General features: G+C 44.1%; 1 protein-coding gene across 2 annotated transcripts in view; it reads left to right on the top strand.

Annotated features, from left to right (window-relative positions):
* Positions 1-11,096: 11,096 nt before the first annotated feature.
* LOC148523852 (uncharacterized) overlaps positions 11,097-13,312 on the top strand; it is a 48,280-nt gene continuing 46,064 nt past the window's right edge. For both annotated transcript variants that reach the window (XM_088472664.1, XM_088472663.1), the window contains exon 1: positions 11,097-11,212. In XM_088472664.1, the coding sequence (XP_088328790.1) occupies positions 11,146-11,212 (67 nt within the window). In that variant the 5' untranslated portion in view covers positions 11,097-11,145. The remainder of the gene's footprint in view (positions 11,213-13,312) is intronic.

Below are 13,312 nucleotides of genomic sequence, written 5' to 3'. Positions count from 1 at the left end.
GACCGTTAAAGGGTGCTGTAACCCCCGAAAGTACACTCCAGTCCAAGCCAAAAAAAAAATTATTTTCTGTGGTTGTGAATTGTGTGCGCTGTAGCCGCACGTGCATCAACAAAGTAGTGCCAAGCGTGCGCCTGTGTCATAAGTAAAGGGCCGGCTGGCTTGACCGTTAAAGGGTGCTGTAACCCCCGAAAGTACACTCCAGTCCAAACCAAAAAAAAAATGATTTTCTGTGTTTGTGAATTGTGTGCGCAGTAGCCGCACGTGCATCAACAAAGTAGTGCCAAGCGTGCACCTGTGTCATAAGTAAAGGGCCGGCTGGCTTGACCATTAAAGGGTGCTGTAACCCCCGAAAGTACACTCCAGTCCAAACCAAAAAAAAAATGATTTTCTGTTTGTGAATTGTGTGCGCTGTAGCCGCACGTGCATCAACAAAGTAGTGCCAAGCGTGCGCCTGTGTCATAAGTAAAGGGCCAGCTGGCTTGACCGTTAAAGGGTGCTGTAACCGCCGAAAGTACACTCCAGTCCAAACCAAAAAAAAAATTATTTCTGTGTTTGTGAATTGTGTGCGCAGTAGCGGCACGTGCATCAACAAAGTAGTGCCAAGCGTGCGCCTGTGTCATAAGTAAAGGGCCGGCTGGCTTGACCATTAAATGGTGCTGTAACCCCCGAAAGTACACTCCAGTCCAAACCAACAAAAAAATTATTTTCTGTGTTTGTGAATTGTGTGCGCAGTAGCCGCACGTGCATCAACAAAGTAGTGCCAAGCGTGCGCCTGTGTCATAAGTAAAGGGCCGGCTGGCTTGACCGTTAAAGGGTGCTGTAACCCCCGAAAGTACACTCCAGTCCAAGCCAAAAAAAAAATTATTTTCTGTGTTTGTGAATTGTGTGCGCAGTAGCCGCACGTGCATCAACAAAGTAGTGCCAAGCGTGCGCCTGTGTCATAGTTAAAGGGCCGGCTGGCTTCACTGTTAAAGGGTGCTGTAACCCCCGAAAGTACACTCCAGTCCAAACCAAAAAAAAAATTATTTTCTGTGTTTGTGAATTTTGTGCGCAGTAGCCGCACGTGCATCAACAAAGTAGTGCCAAGCGTGCGCCTGTGTCATAAGTAAAGGGCCGGCTGGCTTGACCGTTAAAGGGTGCTGTAACCCCCGAAAGTACACTCCAGTCCAAACCAAAAAAAAAATGATTTTCTGTGTTTGTGAATTGTGTGCGCAGTAGCCGCACGTGCATCAACAAAGTAGTGCCAAGCGTGTGCCTGTGTCATAAGTAAAGGGCCGGCTGGCTTGACCGTTAAAGGGTGCTGTAACCCCCGAAAGTACACTCCAGTCCAAACCCAAAAAAAAATTATTTTCTGTGTTTGTGAATTGTGTGCGCAGTAGCCGCACGTGCATCAACAAAGTAGAGCCAAGCGTGCACCTGTGTCATAAGTAAAGGGCCGGCTGGCTTGACCGTTAAAGGGTGCTGTAAACCCCGAAAGTACACTCCAGTCCACACCAAAAAAAAAATTATTTTCTGTGTTTGTGAATTGTGTGCGCAGTAGCCGCACGTGCATCAACAAAGTAGTGCCAAGCGTGCGCCTGTGTCATAAGTAAAGGGCCGGCTGGCTTGACCGTTAAAGGGTGCTGTAACTGCCGAAAGTACACTCCAGTCCAAACCAAAAAAAAAATGATTTTCTGTGTTTGTGAATTGTGTGCGCAGTAGCCGCACGCGCATCAACAAACTAGTGCCAAGCGTGCGCCTGTGTCATAAGTAAAGGGCCGGCTGGCTTGACCGTTAAAGGGTGCTGTATCCCCCGAAAGTACACTCCAGTCCAAACCAAAAAAAAAATTATTTTCTGTGTTTGTGAATTGTGTGCGCAGTAGCCGCACGTGCATCAACAAAGTAGTGCCAAGCGTGCGCCTGTGTCATAAGTAAAGGGCCGGCTGGCTTGACCGTTAAAGGGTGCTGTAACCCCCAAAAGTACACTCCAGTCCAAACCAAAAAAAAATTATTTTCTGTGTTTGTGAATTGTGTGCGCAGTAGCCGCACGTGCATCAACAAAGTAGTGCCAAGCGTGCGCCTGTGTCATAAGTAAAGGGCCGGCTGGCTTGACCGTTAAAGGGTGCTATAACCCCCGAAAGTACACTCCAGTCCAAACCAAAAAAAAAATTATTTTCTGTGTTTGTGAATTGTGTGCGCAGTAGCCGCACGTGCATCAACAAAGTAGTGCCAAGCGTGCGCCTGTGTCATAAGTAATGGGCCGGCTGGCTTGACTGTTAAAGGGTGCTGTAACCCCTGAAAGTACACTCCAGTCCAAACCAAAAATAAATTATTTTCTGTGTTTGTGAATTGTGTGCGCAGTAGCCGCACGTGCATCAACAAAGTAGTGCCAAGCGTGCGCCTGTGTCATAAGTAAAGGGCCAGCTGGCTTGACCGTTAAAGGGTGCTGTAACCCCCGAAAGTACACTCCAGTCCAAACCAAAAAAAAAATAATTTTCTGTGTTTGTGAATTGTGTGCGCAGTAGCCGCACGTGCATCAACAAAGGAGCAGCGCCAAGCGTGCGCCTGTGTCCCATAAGTAAAGAGCCAGCTGGCTCATTTCTTAAAGGCTGGTATAACCCCCAAAGTGCACTACTCTCCAGCAAAAATAAAAAAATATTTTCTGTGTTTAGTCGCACGTATATATCAAATCGATATAACATAAATGGAGGACCAAACTTTCTCCGATAAAAATAAAATAGAGAAAGATCAAGAACCACTTCCTCCTAGTGCTGAAGCTGCTGCCACTAGTCATGACATAGACGATAACATGCCATCAACGTCGTCTGCCAAGGCCGATGCCCAATGTCATAGTAGAGGGCACATACAATCCCAAATGACAAAGTTCAGGAAAATGACCTTGAAAAAAACATTTAAATCATCTGAAGAGAAACGTAAACTTGCCAATATGCCATTTACGACACGGAGTGGCAAGGAACGGCTAAGGTCGATCCCTAGTATGTTCATGACTAGTGGTTCAGCTTCACATGACGATGGAAGCCCTCCTCCCACTAAAAAAATCAAAAGAGTTAAGCTGGCAAAAGCACAGTGAAGAACTGTGCTTTCTAAGAAGATATCACAAATCCCCAAGGAGAGTCCAAGTGTGGTGGTGGTTGCGATGCCTGACCTTCCCAGCACTGGACGGGAAGAGGTGGCTCTTTCCACCATTTGCACGCCCCCTGCAAGTGCTGAAAGGAGCACCCACAGTCCACTTGCTGATATGCAAATTGAAGATGTCACTGTTGAAGTACAACAGGATGAGGATACTGGCGTAGCTGGCGCTGAGGAGGAAGTTGGCGAGGAGGATTCTGATGGTGATGTGGTTTGTTTAAATCAGGCTCCGGGGGAGACAGTTGTTGTCCGTGGGATGAAAAAGCCCATCACGGTCATGCCTGGGCAGAAGACCAAACATTCCACCTCTTTGGACTGGCAATATTTCTATCCAAATCCGGACAACAACTGTCTTGCCATATGTACCATATGTAAAGGTGAAATAAGTAGGGGTAGGGACGTCAACCACCTAGGAACATCCTCCCTTATACGGCACCTGCAGCGCGTTCATAAAAAGTTACTGTCAAGTTCAGAAACTTTGGCTAAGACTGTAAGCAGTCCAGGGACACCTAAATCCCGTTGTCCTGTTGTATCCAAGCGCCTGCAAACCACACCGTCAACTCCCTCCTCGTCAATTTCCTGCTTAGTCAGGATCGGAAGTAGTCCTGCAGGCCATGTCACTGGCATGACTGACTCTCCTATCCGGGATTCCTCCAGAGGATCCTGCATTGCTACGCCTACTGCGGCCGCTGCTGCTGTTGCTGCTGCTGGGAGTCGTTCATCATCCCAGAGAGGAAGTAGGAACACCACTACTTTTACTAAACAATTGACGCTCCAACAGTCCTTAGCGAGGAGGATGAAGTACGACAGCAGTCATCCTGAAGCAAAACGTATAACTGAGGCCTTGACTGCTATGTTGGTGTTAGACGTGCGTCCGGTATCCGCCATTAGTGCAGTGGGATTTATACAATTGATGGAGGTGGTGTGTCCCCGGTTCCAAATCCCGTCTAGATTCCACTTCACTAGGCAGGCGATACCGAGACTGTACAGAAACGTCAGAAAAAGTGTCCTCAGTGTCCTGAAAAATGCCGTTGTACACAATGTCCACTTAACCATGGACATGTGGACAAGTGGAACAGGGCAGACTAAGGACTATATGACTGTGACAGCCCACTGGGTAGATGTATCACCTTACGCAGCAACAGCAGCAGCGTCACCAGTAGCAGCATCTCAGAAACGCCAGCTCGTTACAAGGCAGGCTACGCTGTGTATCACCGGTTTCAGTAAGAGGCATACTGCCGACAACCTCTTAGAGAAACTGAGGGAAATCATCGCCCAGTGGCTTACCCCACTTAGACTCTCCTGGGGATTTGTGATATCTGACAACACCACCAATATTGTGCGGGCATTACATCTGGGCAAATTCCAGCACATCCCATGTTTTGCTCACACAATAAACTTGGTGGTGCAGAATTTTCTGAAAAGTGACAGGGGCGTGCAGGAGACGCTTTGGGTGGCCCGAAAAATTTCTGGCCACTTTCGCCATTCAGCGACTGCGTGCCGAAGACTGGAGCACCAGCAAACACTCTTGAACCTGCCCCGCCATCACCTGAAGCAAGAGGTTGTGACGCGGTGGAACTCAACCCTCTATATGCTTCAGAGGATGGAGGAGCAGCAAAAGGCCATACAAGCCTATACATCCACCTATGACATAGGCAAAGGAGGGGGTATGCACCTGACTCAAGCGCAGTGGAGAATGATTTCCGTGTTGTGCAAGGTTCTCCAGCCCTTCGAACTTGCCACACGTGAAGTCAGTTCAGACCCTGCCAGCTTGAGTCAGGTCATTCCCCTCATCAGGTTTTTGCAGAAGCAGCTGGAGAAAGTGAAGGAGGAGCTAAGACGGAGCGATTCCGCTCGGCATGTGGGACTTGTGGATGAAGCCCTTCATTCGCTTTGCCAGGATTCCAGGGTGGTCAATCTGTTGAAATCAGACCACTACATTTTGGCCACCGTGCTCGATCCTAGGTTTAAAGCCTATGTGGTGTCTCTCTTTCCGGCCGACACAAGCCTGCAGAGGTGTGAAGACCTGCTGGTGAACACACTTTCAGCTGAAGCGTAACGTGACACGTCAACGGCTCCTTCTTCATTTTCTCCAGCAACTGGGGCTGCCAGGAAAAAACTTAGGTATCCTAAGCAACCCGCTGGCAGTGATGCAGGGCAGGCAGGACCAAGTTTGGACATCTGGTCCGGACTGAAGGACCTGGCAACAATTTCTGACATGTCTACTGTCACTGCATATGATACTGTCACCATTGACAGAATGGTGGAGGATTACATCGGTGACAGCATCCAAGTAGGCATGTCAGACAGTCCATACCTGTACTGGCAGGAAAAAGAGGCAATTTGAAGGCCCCTGTACAAACTGGCTCTATTTTACCTGAGTTGCCCCCCCTCCAGTGTGTACTCCGAAAGAGTGTTTAGTGCAGCCGGGAACCTTGTCAGCGAAAGGCGTAGGAGGTTGCTTCTACAGAATGTGGAGAAGATGATGTTCATCAAAATGAATTATCAGCTCTTCCAGGGAGACCAGCCTCCAGAACTTAAAGAGGGACCTGTGGTGGTGGATTCCAGTGGGGACGAGTTAATACTCTGTGAGGAGGAGGATGTACACACTGAAGAGGGTGAGGAATCGGTGGATGAGGAGGATGAGGATGACATCTTGCCTCTGTAGAGCCAGTTTGTGCAGGGACACATTAATTGCCAGCTTGTTTTGTGGGGGCCCAAACGAACCAATCATTTCAGCCACAGTTGTGTGGCAGACCCTGGCGCTGAATTGATTGGTTTGTTAAAGTGTGCATGTCCTGTTTATACAACATAAGGGTGGGTGGGAGGCCCCAAGGACAATTCCATCTTGCACCTCTTTTTTTTCTTTGCATTATGTACAGTTTGGGGCCTAGTTTTTCTAACTGCCATCCTGTCTGCCACTGCAGTATCACGCCTAGATGGGTCATGTGTTTGTGCCGCCCACTCGTGTCGCTTAGCATAGTCATCCAGCTACCTCGGTGCAACCTTTTGGACATAAAAACACTATTGTGAGGTGTGAGGTGTTCAGAATAGACTGGAAATGAGTGGAAATTAAGGTTATTGAGGTTAATAATAGCATAGGAGCAGAAAAACCTACAAATTCTGTGATTTTAGCTGTTTTTATTCTTTTTTTCAAAAAAATACAGATCCAAAACACAAAACCCAGAACCCAAAACACGGAAGGGTGGTTTTGGCAAAACCAATCAAGATCCAAAACACGAAGAAAGATCCAGATAAAAAACCAAAACATAAAACACGAAAAGTGGCCGGTGCACACCCCTAGTACATACCACATTAAACAGAGCCATACCTCTACATTTTGGTTGCCTGTGCCAGATAAAAACATAGACGCACCCCACAATTTTTAAATGGACTTAGGCCCTCATTCAGACCCACTCGCGAGCGGCTGTCCGCTCGCAAGTGGGTCGATGGTCTGCACTGCGCATGCGCACGACGGAGGGAGCTCCGTTGTGCGCATGCGCGAGACGCGCTGAAGGAAAGTCCTTCGCTCAGCGCGTCTCGCGCATGCGCACGACGGACTTTCCTTCGCTCGGAGTGTCTCATCAAAGGGGGCGTGCTGTCGATGTTGACTTAAAGCACACCCCCTTTAGTGGGCGTGCCGAGGGCGTGCCTGCCAGACGGAGGCATACCCAAGGGAACGGCTACCATCTGAAGCCGGCCCCACTGACATCACTAGTGATGTCAGTGGGAGTGATTTTGGCTCTGATAGAGCCAAAATTACTCCTGGCCTTGCGGTTGAAAAACTCAACCGCAGGCTGTTGCTCGCAGTGGCGATGGTCGCAATGGTCAAGACCATCGCGACCATCATCCTGCATGCTCGTATATGCTGTGGGTGGTGACCCACAGCTATACGAGCATCCAGGAGGACGCTCCATATTAATGGAGGTGGGCCCTGATTCAGAGCGAGCGCTCTGGTCAGAGCGTCCAGCTCTGAATCAGGGCCTTTATGCACAAAGAAAAAATGGAAAATGACCTCATGGGGAAGGGCCAGGGAAGACATATAGGAGGCCAAGAGATGCAGAAGCTCAAATAAGTGGAAGCTATAAGAGAGAATGATAATAAACAGAAATTTCACAGGCCCAAACAGCACCCCATTACCTGTGGTGCCCTGTGCGATGGCACTGGCCGCACTACCCTAACTACGGCCCTGACGGTAACAAACAGCAGTAAGTACATGAATGGCAGGCAGCATTTACAACCACAAAAAAATTAGCCTAACTTAACTCTACATTATAACATTTAATACCATTAAAAAAAAAAAATCAATGCATTATAAACATTTTACATACTGAAAGTGTACATATGTTTGGAGGAAATAGGGCATTATAGATGTACATCACTGCATGAGTGCATGGGCCAGGTGATAGATTGGCATTGCAGTGCATGTGCTTACAAGGGACAAGCCACTATACGCTTAATAATATGGCTTGAGTACATGGATCAAAGTTGATGTTAGTGTACATGTGCTTAAAAGTGACAAGGGCACTGCTGTTCAGTATAAAATATTTCACTTAATGGGCCGGGATGGACGTACAGGCAAGATGTTAGTATTTATTAACGTTTATTATAACAGTGCCAGGGTCAGGGTGCTGTTAGTGTGCATGGCTTTACAATACAAAACACTTATGGCCCTCCAGCTACTGTAGAACTACACATCACAGCATGCCCTGCAAACATTTTAAACATAACACCATGCTAAAATTATGGCAGGACATCCTGGGATCTGGAGTCCTACAACAACTGGAGGGCCATAGGTTAAAGATCCCTGCCATCTAGCGCGTGGGGGGGAAGGAGAGGGGGCGATTTTCTAAAACTGAAAACATAATTAAAAAAGTGTCAAGGTGTGGCTTAGGTATGCACTATAGGCTATAGGGACAGATTGCACATACCTAAAACAAATAGAAATATGACAGATCTCTTCCTCCATGGGCTGGCTCCTCTGCTCCCAGTCGCTGTCTTCTCTCCTCTGGGTCCTGGATTGCTGGTCACTGCTGCTGCTGTCTCTCTTGCCAACTTTGTTCACCAACAGGTACCCTTGTCAGCAAGCCAAATTGATCAGGGACACTGCACTCTCCACACTGCAGGCTGATCAAAATGGTGGCTCACCAACAGCCAATCAGAGCCATATATACTCTGGGGAAAGCACTGATATACCTTCAGTGTGAAATACAACCAGGTGACGTGTACAATGACACTGCCTGTTAATTATGCACACCTCTGAAACAGCGTTAGGATGCTCAGGCACACCTGTGTTCACACCTCCACTCCCCTGTTTCTAGTGGCCTGCCCCTGCCACCACCCACAAACAGTTTCTCCTGTCACTTACTCTGTTAGGCAGTCTATGCACAGAGAGCGAACAATTCGTGAGCATTCGTAACTGATTCGCAAACGTGCACTGTGATGCATGCGCATGAACAGATTGCGAACATCGGCCTGCTACGAGCGAACGCTTCTTAGCATCTAAGTCTGAATCAGGTCCTGATTGCTATAATAGGGGTGTAATATATTTATCGAATAGCACCAAACATTGACATCAGACATCACTTAATTTGTGAGCTTGCGGAGAATGGAATCCATTAATGTAGTTCACATTGCCAGTGAGGAGAAAGAGTGGACTACAAATCATTTGAAATGTTGATAGTTTCCTGCTTGACTAATCCTCAGTTTTTTACAGGTTGCTAAATGTTTGTGTAACATGGAGAAGCTTATAATGAAAAGGGGGAGGGGGGGTGTTGAAGCAGAGAGAACGCTACTTTGTAGTCTCCATATTGGCTCCTTCAGGGGTCTATCCAGCAAGAGTGACGGTGTTGCCAGAATATTATTGGGCAACATTGTCACGATTTTTATGAATTATTCAAATTTATTGCTGCTATTCATCATTATTTTATGCAGGGACAGCGGTTGTGGTAACATGCTGTCCCTGCGATGTTAAAGAAGGCATTGTTTTTGGTTTCCAAAAACAATACATTCTGTTTCTGCTACTGCACATGCTCAGTCATGCTTTTCCGAACAGTCTCCATCCCTGCTTCGAGGTGACCACGGTGTAAATGCAAATACAGCCTATCCAAAGTGATTGACGTATATTAGTCTGTATACATGTATATTTATGTGCTTATATATTTAACATTTATATATAAATGTTAAATATAATCGCACATAATTATACATGTATACAGGGTAGTATAAAGCCTGTATACACATGTCAATCACTTTCGGCAGGTTTAACATGCTCTAATTTGTCTTACCTGTCCGCGGTCACCGGAAAGCAGGCATGGAGACTGAGCGGTGTTACACGATGCTGCAGGGACTTATGGGAAAATTTCCCTCTGTCCCTGCAGTTTTCGGGATTTTTAAGTATTTTCTTAATATAACGCCATTCTGAGATGGCGTTATATAAAGTAAATATTTTTCGAGAGATTTAACACTTTTTGCCTTGCTGAATAGCAAAAAGCGTTAAAGTACTGTAGAGATCAATGGCTGATCCCTACAGTGCGGTACTCTGTGAGCAGGGAATTAGTGGAGAAGATAATTGCGTTATCTTCTCCATTATCCCATTGCTGAAAAGGAGATTTACATAAAAAATACGGGAATCATAGTTTCCGCATTTTTTATGAAAAAAAATCATTGCTGAATAGACCCCTTAGGGAGGTTTCATAACCGCTATCTGTACTGCTGTCCCTGTCACTTATTTTATTAAATTAATAATACAATTGTGTCTTTTATTTTAATATTTCACCTATATATGGGGTATATGTATTTGTTATACTTTTATATGGAATTTATTTGTGTGACCAGTGCACCACATCACTATCGTTTACTTTTGAGATTAGATACTGTACCTCTCCTTATAGTGGGTAGCACCTCTTTAGTGTGTAACTAATAGATTAAAACTCAAATGAAGTTTTGAAAAAAAGGTCACAGACTGATGTGGTGGTTTCCCTTTTTTCTATTGCACCAAAGTTATTTTCAATATAGCACTGATGAGACATACATTCATCATATGACATTCAGAGTTGTAGACTCTGTTATATTTTATTCACATATTTTTTCTTTTTTCACTTTCTTTATTATTTTATTGTGCTTTATAATATATTGCTTGTGTATTTTTTAATGTGATAATTCAAATTTATATTCTATTTATCAATTGTACTCTACTGAGCAGATTAATGCACCTCTACTACTATTCTTCTCAGTGTTTCTGGTTATAGCATAGTAGTCGTTAGCACCCCTATATAAATACGGTCATTGTGTTATTATATTTTTATTGAGGGTATCGATACAACCTGTGCGATTGACCGATCCTCTCTTGCTCATACTGTAGCTCACCCGAGGCCCAGGCATATTGTGCCTTATATATTCAACCACTGGCATGTGCACTTTATAGTAGACTGTATGCTTGGTCATTTGCAGATTGGTAAAAGTCGCATGGTAAACAATTAAGACTACATGTTAATGTTGGAGATAACTTCCTTCCTTAATTTTAGATTTATTATAGGAAACATTAGGTACATTTCATAATATTTATGGTGATTCCATTACTTCACATATATACTAATGCATATCAAGCATACAGCACAACTCACAGAGATTCTTGGAAATTATACTTTCTCTATCTCTGAGCCTTCAGTTTTGTTCATGTTACATCCCCCACTTAACTCACATTCTTTAAATGTTGTCACACTGATTATAATTGAACAGTTATCACCATGATTAGATTTAAAGTCTGTTTGTGAGATGCCAGCAATGCCTTTGGTGAAGTAAAATACTATTTGACTTGGTATTTGGAAGTAATCTGTGAGTTTCTATAGATGACCACATAGGCTAACCTAGAACGTATTACAAGAAGCAGAGTCGAATTTCATAGTAGTCATCTAGCTAAATAGCGACCACGTAATTATGCTATTCATTTGCAAGTAAACCTTTCATGTTCAATACTGATTAGTTTTTGTACAAGTTAAGGATTTATCCGAGTATATGATGAAATCTCTGGAAATTGAAAAAATCATTGCTTTAGTCCTTTGTATTATTTGTAAAGCAAAAGGTAAGTTTTCTCCTAATTATCAAATGATTCTGCACTGTATATCTGCATCTTTAGATGAAATGTGATAGTTTTATATTGCAACCAAACTGCTAAATATTTATATCATCATTGGTTCGTAAGCTCCTATTTTATCTGTTTCACTTTAGAATCATGCCAAAGAAAAAATATACATACTTATGTAAAGATGTAGTTTTCTTACAAAGGGACTAAAGTGTCCTTAATAAAAGTAAACAGTCATTTATGAAACTTGTTGGGTAGGCGTAGATATGGCTTCTTGGTCTGACTGCATGTCACTTACCATCTTTGGCTACAATTGTTACAATGAAACTAGTACAGAAACACAACATATTGGACAATTACTAGAGTCACTCAATGTATTTGACAACAATAATAATATCATTATGTATGTATAAATGCTGTATTGCTAAGAGAATGTTATATTGAGAGGAGTGTTTGTAGTTCAGTGGAGGCTGAGCTCCAATAGTATAATTTGGCTGCTTCCTTACTGTAATAGTAGATTTATCATTACCTTTATAAAAATTCAGAGCATGCACAAGACATTCATGGCATATGTACTGATATGTAGATGAACAACGTCACAGTGGATTTTAGTGTAAGTTGCAATGTTTCAGTCATATACTCTTCTGGTTCTACTTTTGCTCTACCATTCCATAGAATAGATAATCAGTGCTGTATTAAAATATAATGGTGACAACAACAATGTTAGTTTATTCTGCCCTGTGACGTGGTTAGTGTGTGTTAAGTTAAAGAGGTAAAGTAACTCCTCTAACTACACTAAACTGCATAAACCACAAAGAGTCTTAGCCTCTGGCAGTGTATGCTTACTCGCAAATAGTGCTGGGTTGTTATGGTCAAAGCTCATTATCAGTAATAATATATATTTTACACTACACAATTTAAATATTTAAATGTGTTTGGTGCAGACCAGGAAATATTGTATAGAATAGACAGAGTGGTAGATCCTCAGTTGAGCCTCATCCTAGAGTTTGCGACTGGACTGTCATTATGGGGCTTATTATGAGTCAGACACAGTTGGGTCCATGTCTGTGTGGTGGTCATCAGCTACAAAGCTCTTCCCTGGTGTTACATCTGTGTGTGCGAATGTGCAAGGACTGAGATGCGCACTCTCAGTGTCTGTTCATGTTGAAAATACAGATTTGTACTATGGCAGGTGTAGTTTTTTCATAAAAGTATGGCCTCTTATGTGAGTAATACACAGAAAAAGTAGGTGGCATCTAAGAACACATATCAGTGAGTGTATTTATAAACCACCTTTATTAAAGGCTCAAATATCAGTATATGTAAACTTTCAAAAATATCAATAAAACTTCCGGGGGTATAAGAAAATTCTATACACACAGTATGTATTTAAATGAATAACATATCTTCAAATGAAGCACAGAATCACAATTAAAAGACAAACAATCACAATAAAATATCTCTATTATTCTCAAATTGATGGATTGAACATCTGAGCTCTGATGCTTCAATGAGCCAGGTGAAAATGACCCAGTTAGCAGCAATGTTCTGAATAACTGAGAAAAACATTTTCATGTAGCAATGAATTGAAAGCTGAATGGCCCAATAAAACTAAGTAGCTGACAGTGTTCCACAGCAATTAGCAACAGTGTGTCCAATGACTGAGAAAAAAGCTGCTAAACAGCAGTAAATTGAGAGCTGAGTGGCCCAATAAAACTAAATAGCTGTCAATGTTCTACAATGCGCTGTGAATATGCGCTTCCAATGTAATAGTGCGGAATGAGAAAACTCTGGGCCTGATTCAGACCCGCTCACAAGCAGGTCGATGTTGACCCAGTGCGCATGCGCACGACGGAGCCGGCTCCGTCGCGCACATGCACGAGACCCGGAGAGTGACGAGCAAGCCGTTGCTCCGGCTCTCGTACCAAAGGGGGCATGCTGTCGATGTTGAGTGACAGCACGCCCCCTTTGGGAACGCCTACCATCTGGGGCCGGCCCCACTGACATCACAAGTGATGTCAGTGGGAGTGCTCTCGGCTCTGATAGAGCCGAAAGCACTCCAGGGCTTGCGGCAACGAGACCCTACCACAAAGGTCTCAT

Source organism: Taudactylus pleione, unplaced genomic scaffold (genome assembly GCF_031769625.1).
Source record: "Taudactylus pleione unplaced genomic scaffold, aTauple2 ptg000127l, whole genome shotgun sequence".
In the NCBI taxonomy this organism is placed as follows: Eukaryota; Metazoa; Chordata; class Amphibia; order Anura; family Myobatrachidae; genus Taudactylus; species Taudactylus pleione.
This window is presented reverse-complemented; position numbering and strand designations above follow the sequence as displayed.